This window comes from Oncorhynchus gorbuscha, unplaced genomic scaffold, assembly GCF_021184085.1.
Source record: "Oncorhynchus gorbuscha isolate QuinsamMale2020 ecotype Even-year unplaced genomic scaffold, OgorEven_v1.0 Un_scaffold_800, whole genome shotgun sequence".
NCBI classification, from domain to species: Eukaryota; Metazoa; Chordata; class Actinopteri; order Salmoniformes; family Salmonidae; genus Oncorhynchus; species Oncorhynchus gorbuscha.
The window spans coordinates 151,424-169,656 of NW_025745815.1; the positions used below are offsets into that span (position 1 = coordinate 151,424).

At 44.2% G+C, this 18,233-nt stretch overlaps 2 protein-coding genes across 9 annotated transcripts in view; both read left to right on the plus strand.

Moving 5' to 3' along the window:
- Positions 1–1,141: 1,141 nt before the first annotated feature.
- Positions 1,142–7,693, plus strand: LOC124020284 (claudin-6-like). The gene is made up of 2 exons (XM_046335640.1): positions 1,142–2,696; positions 5,449–7,693. Exon 2 carries the CDS (start codon positions 5,748–5,750, stop codon positions 6,390–6,392), a length of 645 nt encoding a protein of 214 aa, XP_046191596.1. The 5' UTR covers positions 1,142–2,696; positions 5,449–5,747; the 3' UTR covers positions 6,393–7,693.
- Positions 7,694–9,747: 2,054 nt separating this feature from the next.
- Positions 9,748–18,233, plus strand: part of LOC124020281 (hepatocyte growth factor-regulated tyrosine kinase substrate-like) — a 38,864-nt gene continuing 30,378 nt past the window's right edge. For 4 of the 8 annotated variants that reach the window (XM_046335628.1, XM_046335629.1, XM_046335631.1 and 1 more), the window contains exons 1-4: positions 9,749–9,911; positions 11,350–11,434; positions 11,676–11,751; positions 12,305–12,397. In XM_046335628.1, coding sequence (XP_046191584.1) covers positions 9,875–9,911; positions 11,350–11,434; positions 11,676–11,751; positions 12,305–12,397 — 291 coding nt within the window. In that variant the 5' untranslated portion in view covers positions 9,749–9,874. Of the gene's footprint in view, positions 9,912–11,349; positions 11,435–11,675; positions 11,752–12,304; positions 12,398–18,233 lie in introns of all 8 variants that reach the window. The other 4 variants (XM_046335630.1, XM_046335635.1, XM_046335632.1 and 1 more) reach the window with 2 other exon arrangements.

The following is an 18,233-nucleotide window of genomic DNA, read 5'->3' on the forward strand; positions in this document are numbered from 1 at the left end:
ACAAGACCATCTATCCACTACAAGACCATCTATCCACTATCCACTACAAGACCCACTACAAGACCATCTATCCACTACAAGACCATCTATCCACTACAAGACTATCCACTACAAGACCATCTATCCACTACAAGACCATCTATCCACTACAAGACCATCTATCCACTACAAGACCATCTATCCACTACAAGACCATCCACTATCCACTACAAGACCATCTATCAAGACCATCTATCACTACAAGACCATCTATCCACTACCATCCACTACAAGACCATCTATCCACTACAAGACCATCTATCCACTACAAGACCATCTATCCACTACAAGACCATCTATCCACTACAAGACCATCTATCCACTACAAGACCATCTATCCACTACAAGACCATCTATCAAGACACTACTAAAGACCATCTATCCACTACAAGACCATCCACTACAAGACCATCTATCCACTACAAGACCATCTATCCACTACAAGACCATCTATCCACTACAAGACCATCTATCCACTACAAGACCATCTATCCACTACAAGACCATCTATCCACTACAAGACCATCTATCCACTACAAGATCTATCCACTACAAGACCATCTATCCACTACAAGACCATCTATCCACTACAAGACCATCTATCCACTACAAGACCATCTATCCACTACAAGACCATCTATCCACTACAAGACCATCTATCCACTACAAGACCATCTATCCACTACAAGACCATCTATCCACTACAAGACCATCTATCCACTACAAGACCATCTATCCACTACAAGACCATCTATCCACTACAAGACCATCTATCCACTACAAGACCATCTATCCACTACAAGACTATCCACTACAAGACCATCCACCACTACAAGACCATCTATCCACTACAAGACCATCTATCCACTACAAGACCATCTATCCACTACAAGACCATACAAGACCACTATCCACTACAAGACCATCTATCCACTACAAGGCCATCTATCCACTACAAGACCATCAAGACCATCTATCCACTACAAGACTATCCACTACAAGACCATCTATCCACTACAAGACCATCTATCCACTACAAGACCATCTATCCACTACAAGACCATCTCTCCACTACAAGACCATCTATCCACTACAAGACCATCTATCCACTACAAGACTATCCACTACAAGACCAACTATCCACTACAAGACCATCTATCCACTAAAAGACCATCTATCCACTAAAAGACCATGGTGTTTACCTACGGAGCAGCAAGGTGAACTGACTCTCCTTGCCTTCAGGCTCAAACCCTACACCCCAACCTCTCGAGTGGCGCAGCGGTCTAAGGCACTGCATCTCAGTGCTAGAGGCATCACTACAGACCCTGGTTTGATTCCAGGCTGTTGGCTCACCGTCGTCCGGGTTAGGGTTTGGTTAAATAAAAAAATAAAAAACCCTGAGTACTCCATTCTGGTGTCTTGGTCCTCTCACCCCTAGGGGAGGGCAGCTCCCACTCAGCCCAGTCAAAGCTCTTCTCTGTCCCGGCACCCCAATGGTGGAACGAGCTTTGTCATGAAGCTAGGACAGCAGAGTCCCTGTCCATCTTCTGAAAACGTGTGTACCTCTTCAAAGAGTATCTTAAATAAGACATCCCAGTCTTATTTCCCCTCCAACTTAAATTATACTTGTCTTTTCCTACAAGCACTGCCCTTGCTGATAACTACTTCATTGAGTTAAAAAGGGACTTACTGTTTAATGTGGTTGTCCCACCTTGCTATTTTAAGATGAATGCACTGACTGTAAGTCACTCTGGATAAGAGCGTCTGGTAAATTACCTAAATGTAAATCGTTAAAAAAAGTTTTATTTCGATCCCTGTCTGTTCTCCCAGTACTTCCTGTTTCTTTCGTTGGTTAGTTGAATTCTCGTCGTTGATCAGCATGGTTAACGGGTTGATGGTTGGTTACCACAGCTACAACGGTCCTTTCGTAGCTCCCAAAGGTCAAGTTAAAGGTCGGGTCTTTAGGAGACATGTGAACAGGAGGTAGAATAAAGGGAGAGAACTGAACTAGAGCCCTCTGTGACCCGCCTCAGTCACCAACTTCAGTTAAACACATAAAACATTAGAAACGAGGAGATGAAAAGAATGGAGCACATCAAAGAACAAGAGAGGCGAAAAGATGAAAAAGAAGACAGAATGGGTTGTTGGCCTGGATGGATGGAGGAATGAATGGATGATGGTGTGGGGGTGTCGGAGAGAGAGACCAGCAGTGGAGAACAGAATGTCATTGTACTTGAACACCAGGCACTGGGAGACACACACACACACACAAACACGGCTACACACACTGTCACACACGCTTACACAGACACACTGACAGACACACAAGCGTATGCTTCTACCCACTGCCACACAGACTTGCGCTAGCTGGCATCTCAGAGGGCAGCCCTCTCGCCAGTCCTGTCCTGTCCTGGGTGTTGAAGCTAGCTGGATGTTGAAGCTCTTCGCCCCTCTTCAGAAGCCAGCCTGACCTCTCAGGTCCTCGTTCGTACCTGTGGACTGAGCTGAACCTTCTAAGGCCTCTGTCTCTGCCTCCCCCTGAACCAGCCAACCGGTTACCTACATGCACCTCTGACCTATACAACCACAGCTCCACGGGACTGCTGAAGAACACGCTGCTTGGAAGAGGAGAGGAGTTCCATCTCACTACATCTGAGGTGACTAATGTACTCTAATGTATTGTTGATGTTTGTATTGAAAATACTACGGCGTTAGTAGAGTCAACAAAAACATTGTGGTGTAGAAACCTTCCACATCAAGGTTAAGAAGGTGTTCCGTAGCTTGTTGTACCTGTCTGTGTCAGGATCTCACTGTCTTATACTAATGTGTTTATTCTCTTTTAGGACCTCACTGTCTATTATACTAATGTGTTTATTCTCTTTTAGGACCTCACTGTCTATTATACTAATGTGTTTATTCTCTTTTAGGACCTCACTGTCTATTATACTAATGTGTTTATTCTCTTTTAGGACCTCACTGTCTATTATACTAATGTGTTTATTCTCTTTTAGGATCTCACTGTCTATTATACTAATGTGTTTATTCTCTTTTAGGACCTCACTGTCTATTATACTAATGTGTTTATTCTTTTTTAGGATCTCACTGTCTATTATACTAATGTGTTTATTCTCTTTTAGGACCTCACTGTCTATTATACTAATGTGTTTATTCTCTTTTAGGACCTCACTGTCTATTATACTAATGTGTTTATTCTCTTTTAGGATCTCACTGTCTATTATACTAATGTGTTTATTCTCTTTTAGGACCTCACTGTCTATTATACTAATGTGTTTATTCTCTTTTATCATTAGTATGATACTGTCTATTATAAACTGTGTTTATTCTCTTTTAGGACCTCACTGTCTATTATACTAATGTGTTTATTCTCTTTTATCATTAGTATGATACTGACTAATTTATAAACTGGGTGGTTCAAGCCCTGAATGCTGATTGGCTGAGAGGTCTGATGCCTATTACTTTTTTAATCAATGTGGCATGAAACCCTGTTAGACAATATTTTACCGTCTTATTTCATCCACTGGGCACAGACAAATCATTTATTTTTACTGCTCTATTTCAACGTTGGTAACCAGTTGATAATAGCAATAAATGCACCATGTCATTGGATTTAGGTGAAAAAAAGGTGAAAAAAAAGACAAATGGTCAATATACTTTTTGACTAAGTTTTCTGTATTCAGGCACTCTGTTTTCCACGTTGATTCAACGTCGTGACTTTTGATCCAGAATTCAGCCCTTAGCTGTCCAATAAGTTTTCCATATTCAACGGCCATATTTTGATCCAATAAGTTTTCCCCTTCAGGCCTTTTGCTTAAGTTTTCTGATTCAACGCCTATTCTTTTTTAAACAATGTTTTCATGAAACTAGAGAGGGAAACTAAAGATAAAGGTCCCGTAGACTGTTAGACAATATTTTACTCATAGTCTTATTTCATCACCCCACTGGGCACAGACGTCAGTTCAATGTCAAGTTTGGATTTTTGACATTTGGATTGAGTTGTCAACTTTTTGACCAATAATTCAGCTGAAATGAACAACAAATGTCACCATGTCATTGGATTTAGGTGAAAAAAAGTTTTCCACGTTGAAAAAAAAGACAAACTTTTTGATCCTTTTTCACGTTGATTCAACGTCGTCACGTAGACTTTTTGATCCAATAAGTTTTCCACGTGACTTTTTGATCCAATAAGTTTTCCACGTTGATTCAACGTCGTCACGTAGACTTTTTGATCCAATAAGTTTTCCACGTTGATTCAACGTCGTCACGTAGATTTGTTGTTGTTGTTGAGATCCAGGGCAGAGTTAAACGTGGAACAGAGCCTGGGCCCATGATTCAATTTCTCCCATTTTTGGGCCCAGTGGGTTAACCTCTACCAATTTTGCCGATACAAGTAGTGATTGATCCATCTATTGTACCAGTCCAGCTGTTATTTCTCCCAGTGTCATTAAGACAGTCCAGGGCAGAGTTAAACCGAGCTGGGTCCTCAGTCAACAGAGCCTGGGCCCACTGTACCAGTCCAGCTGTTATTTCTCCCAGTGTCATTAAGACAGTCCAGGGAGTTAAACCGAGCTGGGTCCTCAGTCAACAGAGCCTGGGCCCACTGTACCAGTCCAGCTGTTATTTCTCCCAGTGTCATTAAGACAGTCCAGGGCAGAGTTAAACCGAGCTGGGGGGTCAGTCAACAGAGCCTGGGCCCACTGTACCAGTCCAGCTGTTATTTCTCCCAGTGTCATTAAGACAGTCCAGGGCAGAGTTAAACCGAGCTGGGTCCTCAGTCAACAGAGCCTGGGCCCACTGTACCAGTCCTGTATGAAAGCCCTGCTGTGTTCCGATCCTCCTCATGTTTTCCTGAGATAACCCAGTGTTCCGGCCAGGCAGGCGTAGCAGCTCGTAGCTCCAACACCCACAGCAGCACAGTCAATGGAAACCGTTCTCTCCCTGCTCCTTCGGGTCCACACTGGAATCCAGTCACTCTCAGGCCCTCCCCCCTGCCTGTTTACAAATAGTTATGATAAACATTAGTTACAGTAGCTAAACACGGGGATGATTTGGACTTTTAAATGTTTATGAATGCTATGCTAATCTGTGTAGGATTCAATAGACTGGGTGAATGGTACTTATGACTGACAACACAGCTCTTAGCTCCCTCAGTAGATGCCAACTGGAGGACTTTTATTTGTATTGCATTGAATCTTTTTAAGGAATTGATCTTATTAACACTTTGTTCTAGCTAGCTATTTGTGTAGGTAGCTATCAAGTAAAAACAATGATTCATGATATGATTTGCTATTATTCTGGTGGTTTCGAAGTTAATTTGCATAAGTGCAGTTCAGAAATGTCCTCAACTGGATCACTATACCAACCACTGCTTTTATTTCATCTGGTTGTTAGGACGTTCGGCCTCGTCTGTCCCCAGTTGGCCTCCACATCAACCAGAGAGAAGGAGAGGGGCAAGAAGAAGAAGAGGAAGAAGAAGACATCTGTTTTTCAAGATTTCGGGGGTGCATAGACTTTCCACGGCTTGGGACTATTTTAGTGAGACAAAGAGAAAGGACTTTAACATCCCAGTAACAACCAACGTGGTACAAATACTTACGAAAATCCAGCCAAATACCGGTAGACATCGTCAACCGTCACCACAACCGTTACTACTGCCACAACAACAACAACAACAGCCTGACACCTTAACCATGGCGACCACCGGCATGCAGCTCCTGGGCCTGATCTTGTCTCTGGTTGGCTGGGTGGGCGGCTTCCTGGTATGCTCTGTTCCGCTGTGGCGCGTCACCGCCTTCATCGGCAACAACATCGTGACGGCTCAGATCATCTGGGAGGGGCTGTGGATGACCTGCATCGTCCAATCAACGGGCCAGATCCAGTGCAAGGTGTACGACAGTCTCTTGGCCCTGCCCAGCGACATGCAGGCGGCCCGGGGCCTCACCGTGCTCTCCGTCCTCCTCTGTGGCCTGGCCCTGGCTCTAGGTGTGGTGGGGGTAAAGTGCACCAAGTGTATTGGTCAGAATAGTCTGAAGGCTCGTATTGCAAGGATCTCCGGCTTCCTGTTCGGCATCGCAGGGTTTCTCTACCTGGTTCCTATCTGCTGGACGGCCCACTCCATTATCAGGGACTTCTATGATCCCCACGTGGCCGCGCCGCACAAGAGAGAGCTAGGCCCCGCCCTATACCTGGGCTGGGGGGCGTCGGCCTTGCTCCTGATTGGTGGGTCGCTGCTGTATGCGGGGTCGAGTCCTCCCGGCATCCCCGGGTCTCCGACCTTCAGCAGCGACAGCAGCCCCCGTAGAGGACCTGCTGCTCAGGTCAAAGGTTACGTCTGATCGGAATGCCACAAAACCCCATGATTCTATGATTCCGAGATTCTATGATTCCATGATTCCGCCCTGACAACATGAAAAACCCTCCCCTCTTAGTATTTATACTTTTTAATACTTTGGAATGTTAATGTTATTATTATTCGGTGGTGCTTTTTCTCATTCTTTCAAAAGATGCACTAGGAGGTTATGAAGGGAATTGTGAAATCATTTTGTTATTTCATGTGTCCCTGTTGTCCTCCGATAACCCTACTGTCTGTCAGTCTGTCTGTCTGTCAGTCTGTCTGTCTGTCAGTGTAAAACCCAATAAAATCATCAGTCTTTCAATTCCTCTCTGGGAAACTCCTCTGTGTGAATTCATCTATTCTAGGATACAGTAGCCTATATTCGCCTCAAACCAGAGGATTAGGATGGTCACCAAGAGTAAATGTCTTGGCATTGTAGTGGGCCAGCAGAACATGTCGTCATGTCGTCACCATTGTGCACTGTGAGTGGTGGTGCAGATTGGAACGGAACAATGGAACAATGGGGAACTGTGTGTGTGTGTATGCGTCTGTGAGTGTGTGGTGTAGCGCTGATGGAGAGAGCACCAGCCAAGGGCCTTTTCCCCAACCAGCTACCACTCATCCTCCATCTCCCATCAGGTCATCACTACAGACTGTACAGTTATCTCCATGTTTCAATGTCTCCAGTCCAGTCTAGATATCAAAACCGGGCTCCTGTCCTCAGTTCTTAGAGGACACTGCCCGCGTCACAAATACCACCCTATTCCCTATACAGTTCCATGCTTTTGATGGAAGCATAGAGCTCTGGTTTAAAACTAGTGCACTACAATGAGCTCTGATCAAACAAACTATTCCCTATACAGTTCGATGCTTTTGATGGAAGCATAGAGCTCTGGTTTAAAACTAGTGCACTACAATGAGCTCTGATCAAACAAAGTGCACTATATAGGGAATAGGGTTCAATTTAACTTTAAGACTCAGACTCCAGTCCAGTCCAGTCCAGCAGAACCAGGCTCCTCACAAATGATTGGCTGACAATGACATCATCAGGTGATGATGTCATTGCATCGTTCCCATACACCGTAAGACAGGGTTCGTCAGCTAGGTTTTTGCCTCGGGGCCCAAAAGGTTTTCAGAGCTAATAGTTGGCGGGCCGGAACACAATTAGCATATAATAGGAGCAGTTAATAGAGGCATACAGTACAAATGGAACAACATTGTTTTTAAACACATGATTCATACGTAATACATTTAATGACAATAACATAATCATTTTGAATGGATTAAAACTCATAAAATCGCCAATGTCTTCTTTATTCAGTTATTATTGTTGTGTATGTCTCTGTGTGTTGATTGGTAGGGGGAAAAACAGCTCTAGAATAGTCTACTGGAGGCTACGCTAGTTTGATTTACGTCAACATTCCTTCAGAACAATTACCTTCCTTATACTGGAAGATCTGATGTCAAATCTCCAAACTGTTGATTGAGTACATTAGAAGAAATGACAAACATCTCTCCATTCAAACGGTAAGTGTGTGTGTGTTTTGTCAAAGCATGTCATGTGGGATGTGTTGAGCGCCAGTAATAACTATTGTATTCATGAGACATAGTTGACATCCTTCAGATTCTACAGTTGCAGCGCTGTTTATAGCTACTTTAATTTGATAAGCCATTTCATAAGATCCATCCATCTTATAAATATGACAACCCACATCACTAATAATGACTACCAATGTATCATATATAAATGCAGATTTCATGAACTGTACAGCAGTAGATACGGAACACAGTGCATGTAGCCTCTTAGTGTAGGTATATAAATAAATCAAGTCACATATTTTATACACACACATTCTACTTTTAATTCAAGTAGATTTTCTGCACACAAAATGGTATCCATCTCATTAAATTAAACACGTTGTCATCTGCTATAAGCATCTGCTATATACATCGTCTTGTTTCTTTGACTGGTGGGTGGTGAGGAAGCTCCTGGCAGCTCGTCTCGCTCTGTGTCCAGCCCTACCAGCTAACAGTAGAGACTAGTAGACAGTCTTCCTCTCTCTCTCTGTGTCCTGCCCTACCAGCTAACAGTAGAGACTAGTAGACAGTCTTCCTCTCTCTCTGTGTCCAGCCCTACCAGCTAACAGTAGAGACTAGTAGACAGTCTTCCTCTCTCTCTGTGTCCAGCCCTACCAGCTAACAGTAGAGACTAGCAGACAGTCTTCCTCTCTCTCTGTGTCCAGCCCTACCAGCTAACAGTAGAGACTAGCAGACAGTCTTCCTCTCTCCCTGTGTCCAGCCCTACCAGCTAACAGTAGAGACTAGTAGACAGTCTTCCTCTCTCCCTGTGTCCAGCCCTACCAGCTAACAGTAGAGACTAGTAGAGACAGAGACACAATGTCACTGTATGGAGCATCAGCAGCACAGCCACAACAATGGCCTCCAGTGTTGTGAGTGCCAGGTAGTGACTCATACATAGAAATATAATCCACAGAAAAGGGCTTGGAACCTCTAACCCTGGATATTTGACTGGTATATGGATGGGTACACTTCACATTGGCTGTCAGTCCACCCATAATGCCATCATTGACTTGAATGGCGTGGGTCGTTCTATGCATTCTGCTTCTATGTACTCATCTATGACCTATGTAGACCAGTGTAGGGAGGAGGAGAGTGTGATGAAATACAGCAAGGCAGTTCCTCTTATTCCTCATAACAATGTGATGGAATGGATAGATGGCTGGATAGGGCCTGATCAACACTTGATGACGTAGGCCAATACCACAGGAGGCTGTTGACGGAAGGATGGCTCATAATAATGGCCGTGATTGACCACATGGAAACCATGTGTTTTATGTCTGTGCTACCCGTCCACCCCAACTAAAGTGCCACCAACGTCCTGTGGCCTAGACACATAGAAGGTTGCAGCTCCACCACCCACCAACACTTAACGATCCCTCTCTTCTCTTGAACAATTTCATGTCGATTAAATTGGCTCACACAGGTAGACCGTGAATGGGCCTCCGATTGGTTCTCTAATTTAAATGTCTCCCTGTATTTCACTGTATCAAACTGAGTAGAATTTAGGCGAACCAACTGATCAGAAAAAAACGCCATTGGTGAGGATTTATTGAGTACCCAGTAAGGCTAGCTTGTTGCACCGTCATAAAAAATATTCCTCTGTCAAACGTAATGTTGTGGAACCCATGTCCACTTGAATGAACTGTACACAACCGAGTCCCCCTGTACAATCCCCTCTTCCGACGCTAGGGGGCAACGTCACAATACCTTTTGGAATAGACGGACTTCACCACCGAACCACAGAGATTCTAAACCCGAAACAGGAAGTAGGAAGTAGGAAGTAGCAAATAACTTTTACAGTTGGCTAGCGATCTATACAAGTGGATGTGTTCAAATAATTTTTGGATTGACCCCCCCAAAAAATAACGTTATCGTTAGCTAGCCTGCGTCATTGGATCAGCCATGGGAAAGGGTGGTGGTACATTTGAGAGGCTTCTTGGTAAGATATGAGTATCTAAACATTTTACACCGGTGATTGTTTTTTTTGCGTATTGTTTTGGCAGTCGTCTGGGGCTGTGACACAACCCTGCTAACAAGCTAACATTAGCTAACGTTACCTAGCTAAACATGGCATTGTCTGTGTTCAGTTCGACGATAGGCCTCTAATCGAGTATCGTCTTTTCTATCGAGTATTGCAGTGTAACTGCTTATCGATAACATGTCATTTAATCTACCAAAAACTATGTTTACATGCCAGGCATTTTGTCTAGCCTAGGTTAGCTTGGCTAGCTAGCATGCTAGCAATGCAATCAGAGGACGTTGTGTGGGGGCGCTGCGCCCCGATTTTCCCGACATAAAATAAAAAATATTAACATATTTGTTTAGTTGGATAAGCCCCGATCGATCGTCAGACATAAATAATTGTTTTTATAATTTGCATAACTTTCATTATTTGCCATCCAGCTAGCTAGTTGTTTTAGATATATTAGCTCGTTTGCTAGTAGTAGCTTAGTTGGCTATCTATCCAGCTCACTGCGCCAGACAACGTCCCCAGACATCTGTTCTTATCAGTCTCGTCGTAGACTAACTTCAACCCCTAAACAGTTTAGACAACTCGCTGACAACTGTAATCATCAGTAGATTGCTTCAAGTGCTCTGATGTTATTGAGGGTGCCAGTGCCTATTGTTGAGCCCTGTGTTGGCATAATAATTTAAGGCCAACACATCATAAACTGGCCAACAGAAAAGGCCGAAGGTTTGTGTCAATCATAATAACATACAGGTTCATTCCCGGTTACAGACGTTTCCTCTTAGTTTTGCAACAGCCGCAAGCTAGCTAGTTAGTTACTGTGTAGAAATGCATTCCATAACAACATACCTTGACCCACTCACTATTAATCACTAACTAGGCCTACCCCACCCCCATCATTTCCTGAATGGAGAAATCCTCTGTTTCATACCTACAGTGATCGTATACTATGATCAGTTATATTTGTATAGGCCCACACGTCATGCCTGGACATGTTCATGTTTTATTGTGATGTGGGAAAGGCTGCTTTCTGAGTCATTAATGGTTTTGAATAGGCGCTAGTCACAATCAATATCACCTGCTCACAAGCAAACACACAACTCCACTGTTTAGAGAAATAGCCTATGCTTTCAGGTGTAAGGTTTTGTCTTATCCACCCTGGTTAAAAGACCCTCACACTTCTCTTTTCTTACTAACCCTGACTTAGCTGATAGCTACTTTATTGAGGAAAAGTGTACTTGCTACGACTGTGATATGTGGTTGTCTCACCAAGCTATTTTAAGATGAATGCACTGACTTGACTGTAAGTCGCTCTGGATAACCGTTGTCCGCTGAATGATGTAAATGTTTATGATGATCTTGAATGAACGACATGTGAGACACTGAATCCTCTCCTCTCTGTCTGCAGATAAAGCAACCAGTCAGCTGCTGCTGGAGACAGACTGGGAGTCCATCCTGCAGATCTGTGATCTCATTCGTCAAGGAGACACACAGTGAGTAGTAGAGTGCCGACCACGGCCCTGATCAAATACTTAGCATCCTTCCTTCCTTCTGGTAATCACTAGCCTAATCTCTGTGATTGGATAATTGCAGTGGAGAGGTCCTTAAGTGTTTCCGTGACGAGGCCAAGGAAGGAAGGAAGGAAGGAACCATTTGAAAATAATTGGAACTGGCCCCATGTTTCTCCACACGATAGAAGTGTGTCTGGTCTGATCAGTCTTTCTCTTCCTGCAGGGCGAAGTATGCCATCGGAGCCATTAAGAAGAAGCTGATGGATAAGAACCCGCATGTGGCCCTTTATGGTCTTGAGGTGGGTTACGAGACTGACCAATGCTGCGTGGATCTACGCTGAACCACTCCCCACTTGTAATGACACGATCACAACCTTCTAGTGCTGCTTTACAGGATGGCTGATCAATTATTCACATTGGGCCATATTCAGATGTTTTGAATAATAAATGCGTTCAGGAAATGATATCCAGGTGTATTTCTACGCCTCCATCACACCGACAGCGTCAGTCCGTTTGGATACACCAGAGGTACGTTAGTTTCCAGTGGAAGGCTGCGTTGGCCTTGCAGCATTGCAGAGGCAGTGTGTTCTGTGTGATGTATAGGATGGATGTATGGAACGTAAGCATCAAACTGTCGACGGCTGGACACAAATGGTAGCGAAAAGGTGCATGTTGAACTTTTGTTGCCCACATATCCAGATGATGCCGCGTAACTTTTTGCGTAATGACGCTGTCGGTGTAACCACGGTGACAGGCTAGTTCCATAGTGAAAGGTCTGACGTGAGGCGTAATCAGAAGAATTATAGGCCTCTGTGTTGTGAAGTGTGATTGAGTGTTTCTTCCCCCTGTCAGGTGTTGGAGTCAGTAGTGAAGAACTGTGGTCAGACGGTCCATGATGAGGTGGCCTGTAAAACCACCATGGAGGAACTGAAGGATCTACTGAAGGTGACCCTGTCTTGATTCACCACCTCTACACCTCCTCCACCCCCTCTACACCACCCCTTCTACACCTCCTCCAGCCCCTCTACACCTTCCATTCACCCCCTCTACACCACCCCTTCTACACCTCCTCCAGCCCCTCTACACCTTCCATTCACCCCATCTACACCACCCCTTCTACACCTCCTCCACCCCCTCTACACCTTCCATTCACCCCCTCTACACCACCCCTTCTACACCTCCTCCACCCCCTCTACACCTTCCATTCACCCCCTCTACACCACCCCCTCTACACCTTCCTTCTACACCTCCTCCACCCCCTCTACACCTTCCATTCACCCCCTCTACACCACCCCTTCTACACCTCCTCCACCCCCTCTACACCTTCCATTCACCCCCTCTACAACACCCCTTCTACACCTCCTCCACCCCCTACTACACCTTCCATTCACCCCCTCTACACCACCCCTTCTACACCTCCTCCACCCCCTCTACACCTTCCATTCACCCCCTCTACACCACCCCTTCTACACCCCCTCTACACCTTCCATTCACCCCCTCTACAACACCCCTTCTACACCTCCTCCACCCCTGTCATGCACCATCGTTCTTAGCATCATAGCAGAGGTATACTCTTAATGATCGACTATGAAAAGCCAACTGATATTTACTCCTGAGGTGCTGACTTGCTGCACCCTCGACAACTACTGTGATTATTATTATTTGACCATGCTGGTCATTTATGAACATTTGAACATCTTGGCCATGTTCTGTTATAATCTCCACCCGGCACAGCCAGAAGAGGACTGGCCACCCCTCATAGCCTGGTTCTTCCTAGGTTTTGGCCTTTCTAGGGAGTTTTTCCTAGCCACCGTGCTTCTACACCTGCATTGTTTGCTGTTTGGGGTTTTAGACTGGGTTTCTGTACAGCACTTTGAGATATCAGCTGATGTACGAAGGGCTATATAAATTGATTTGATTTGATGATAGCAGTCTTTCACTTCGATGATTTCCCAGGTGGGGCACAAAGGCTCAAAGGTCAACATCAAGAGCCTCTTAAACCAAAAGTTTCAATTGAAACCAACTGAAGCCAAATCATTTTAAGCAGGTTACTCAGATGATTCTCTCTCTCACCCTCCCACTCTCCACTTGCTCAGTTCCACTCCAGGGAAGCTCCATTGAGACCTGGATGACCCCGTTCTGATGGGTCATTCCTTAAAACAAGGGATGGAGTCAGACCTAATGGTGTCACGTCCTAACCCTTACCTCCACTCCTTGTTGTATAGGAGTGTTACTCTAGAGTGGACTAGTCTGCTGTGGTCTTCTACAGGCTGACATCCCATCAATCTCCTCCTTGTTGTATAGGAGTGTTACTCTAGAGTGGACTGAGGCCTGTTGTATAGGAGTGTTACTCTAGAGTGGACTGGTCTGCTGTGGTCTTCTACAGGCCTACATCCCATCAATCTCCTCCTTGTTGTATAGGAGTGTTACTCTAGAGTGGACTGGTCTGCTGTGGTCTTCTACAGGCCTACATCCCATCAATCTCCTCCTTGTTGTATAGGAGTGTTACTCTAGAGTGGACTGGTCTGCTGTGGTCTTCTACAGGCCGACATCTCATCAATCTCCTCCTTGTTGTATAGGAGTGTTACTCTAGAGTGGACTGGTCTGCTGTGGTCTTCTACAGGCCGACATCTCATCAATCTCCTCCTTGTTGTATAGGAGTGTTACTCTAGAGTGGACTGGTCTGCTGTGGTCTTCTACAGGCCTACATCTCATCAATCATAGGAGTCTCTAGAGTGGACTCCTTGGTTGTACATCCCATCAATCTCCTCCTTGTTGTATAGGAGTGTTAGTGGACTGGTCTGCTGTGGTCTTTTACAGGCCTACATCCCACCAGAACAGTTATGTTTGTGGTGAGCCAAGAGATTGAAGGGACAGGAACATTAATGTTTGTGGTGAGCCAAGAGATTGAAGGGACAGGAACATTAATGTTTGTGGTGAGCCAAGAGAATGAAGGGACAGGACCATTAATGTTTGTGTTGAGCCAAGAGGATGAAGGGACAGGAACATTAATGTTAATGTTCGTGCTGAGCCAAGAGGATGAAAGGACAGGAACATTAATGTTTGTGCTGAGCCAAGAGGATGAAGGGACCAATGTTTGTGGTGAGCCAAGAGGATGAAGGGACAGGAACAGTTATGTTTGTGGTGAGCCAAGAGGATGAAGGGACAGGAACAGTTATGTTTGTGGTGAGCCAAGAGGATGAAGGGACAGGAACAGTTATGAAGGGACAGGAACAGTTTGTGGTGAGCCAAGAGGATGAAGGGACAGGAACATTAATGTTCGTGCTGAGCCAAGAGGATGAAGGGACAGGAACATTAATGTTCGTGCTGAGCCAAGAGGATGAAGGGACAGGAACAGTTGTGTTTGTGGTGAGCCAAGAGGATGAAGGGACAGGAATCAAACTACACATTAGAATAATAAAAACATGTTAGAATTTCAATTTAGGTCAGAAAAGGAATGTCTTGGTTTTTATGTCGACTGCCAGTTTTACAAGATGCAACTTATTGTGACCTCAGTGTAGAAACAGGGAGTGTTAGGCTGGAGCACTGAAGTACTAATCCAATCACGTGAGGGCTTCTTCTGGACGAGGGGGAAGTTCTCCCTCGACACTGATCTTGGGTCAGTTTTGCCTCCCCTGCCGCCCCACTAATGGTTAAGGTTTGGAGTGGGGGAGGGGAAGCTGACCCTAGATCTGAACCTAGAGGAAACTTCAGCCCAGAGTGCTCCTTGTGGAAGGAATGCCCTCTCTTTCTCTGGAGCTCTTGTGGTTGAGTTGGGTAAAGGAGGGAAGCTAAGACTAGGCTGTGACCCAGTCAGCTGACATGGGCTTGCCTCCCAAATTACACCCTGTTCCCTAGTGTGCTACTTTTGACCAGGGCCCACATAGGACTCTGGTATAAAGTAGTGCACTATGGGGGGAATAGTGTGTCGTCTGGGACGTAACCATGGCGATCACACCACACCAGAACGGCTGTAATAACACAGCAGACACCTCTCCCTCTGATTTCTCCACCGTGTCTAGATAGCAGACGTATTCATGGTCCCTCTACTACTGAAATCAGCTTCATGGCCAGCTACTAGTTGTACTAGTTTTTACACACACAGTGTAATCTGTCAGGGGATATGGCTGAGCCTTGTGCTGCTGACTCCAATCCTTATGACCTTTTCACCCTGCGTCTTAGCCTCATAATCACCCACTCGTGCTGTAGTGAACTGCAGACCTGGGTTCGAAGTCTTCCAAATATTTCTGGTGTTTTGCTTAAACCTGTCTGGAGTGCCAGAATCTGCAGGGTTTACCGTTTTCAGACTATTCTATTGGTTGCATTGCTCCCGGTGAGCGAAATAAAGCCTTGATCAAGTAATAATAATAATATATGCCATTTAGCAGACGCTTTTATCCAAAGCGACTTACAGTCATGTGTGCATACATTCTACGTATGGGTGGTCCCGGGGATCGAACCCACTACCCTGGCGTTACAAGCGCCATGCTCTACCAACTGAGCTACACAGGACCAAAAAAAAAAAAAAGGATTTTCAAATAGTATTTGAACCCTGTATTCTGACAACCTGGGAGCTGGCCAGAGGTCTTTCAGTTTTCCACATAGAAATGTAGCCTAATGAGTGGAGTTGACACGATTCCTTACAAGACTGTCAATTGTATGTTCTACACAATGCATTTCTATCTGCAATGTACAGAATAAGAGACTGATTTCAGTTTTATTGATAAAATATGTATTTTTAAATATTTATTTTTAACCTTTATTTAAGGCAAGTCAGTAAAGAACCAATTCTTATTTTAAATGATGGCCTAGAGGCAGAACGACAGATTTGCACCTTGTCAGCTCGGGGATTCGAACTCACAACCTTTCGGTTACTTGTCCAACGCTCTAACCACTAGGCTACGCTGCCGCCCCTATTCTACCTGACAGTTATATCTGTTCTACACAACGCATATCTATCTGATTGTGAATGGTATGTTAAGGGTGCACCCTCTTGAACAGTTCATTTGGATACACTATACAGCATGACATTGCAGTCTTTTGATTGGCTCCCCACCCTTGTCAGGTGACCTTCTGTTGACTTCCTGATGGTGATGTCATAGCTTGGTCACACGCTGATTCAGGTCAGACCGACTGAGGGACTTCCCAGCACAAGTCTCTACTCTCTGTGAGAGAACACAGCGAGACGACACTCTGAACATGTAGTCTCTGAAGTGACGTCTGGAATGGGATTATTTAGTGGGGGAAAGGACTGAAGGAAACCATTTAGTTTGAAGTATTTCTCTAGAGACTTGTTGGTCTGGTAAAACAAGTCTCTACCTAGGTTAGAACCTTGTTTCAGTCAAGGTGTAGAACCTTGTTTCAGTCTAGGTGTAGAACCTTGTTTCAGTCTAGGTGTAGAACCTTGTTTCAGTCTAGGTGTAGTCATCATATTATTATAGTATAGCCTAGTATTATCAGTCTAGGTATAGTCATATCATATTATTATAGTATAGCCTAGTATTATCAGTCTAGGTGTAGAACCTTGTTTCAGTCAAGGTGTAGAACCTTGTTTCAGTCAAGGTGTAGAACCTTGTTTCAGTCTAGGTGTAGAACCTTGTTTCAGTCTAGGTGTAGAACCTTGTTTCAGTCTAGGTGTAGAACCTTGTTTCAGTCTAGGTGTAGTCATATCATATTATTATAGTATAGCCTAGTATTATCAGTCTAGGTGTAGTACCTTGTTTCAGTCTAGGTGTAGTCATATCATATTATTATAGTATAGCCTAGTATTATCAGTCTAGGTGTAGTCATATCATATTATTATAGTATAGCCTAGTATTATCAGTCTAGGTGTAGTCATATCATATTATTATTATAGTATAGCCTAGTATTATCAGTCTAGGTATAGTCATATCATATTATTATAGTATAGCCTAGTGTTATCAGTCTAGGTGTAGTCATATCATATTATTATAGTATAGCCTAGTATTATCAGTCTAGGTGTAGTCATATCATATTATTATTATAGTATAGCCTAGTGTTATCAGTCTAGGTGTAGTCATATTATTATTATAGTATAGCCTAGTATTATCTTCTATTCTGGAAGAAGTAAGTGTTGTGTTTGTCAGGGGACTGAGCTGCCCAGTTTTGTGTGTGTTTTTAAATGCAGTTTATCTGTCTATAAAAGTTGTTCTTGTGAAGTTGTACATCACCACTCACTGACTGCTAGTGTATCTGTACTGTGAGTACTACAATGTATCTGTGACTGTAACTCAGTGAGTGGTGATGTACTACAGTGTATCTGTGACTCAGTGAGTGGTGATGTACTACAGTGTATCTGTGACTCAGTGAGTGGTGATGTACTACAGTGTATCTGTGACTGTAACTCAGTGAGTGGTGATGTACTACAGTGGTGATGTACTACAGTGTATCTGTGACTGTAACTCAGTGAGTGGTGATGTACTACAGTGTATCTGTGACTGTAACTCAGTGAGTGGTGATGTACTACAGTGTATCTGTGACTGTAACTCAGTGAGTGGTGATGTGTTACAGTGTATCTGTGACAGTAACTCAGTGAGTGGTGATGTATTACAGTGTATCTGTGACTGTAACTCAGTGAGTGGTGATGTACTACAGTGTATCTGTGACTCAGTGAGTGGTGATGTACTACAGTGTATCTGTGACTGTAACTCAGTGAGTGGTGATGTGTATCTGTGACTGTAACTCAGTGAGTGGTGATGTACTACAGTGTATCTGTGACTGTAACTCAGTGAGTGGTGATGTACTACAGTGTATCTGTGAC

Excerpts from the sequence above, each read along its gene's own strand:
- LOC124020284 (XM_046335640.1), top strand. The coding sequence starts at position 5,748 with ATGGCGACCACCGGCATGCAGCTCCTGGGCCTGATCTTGTCTCTGGTT.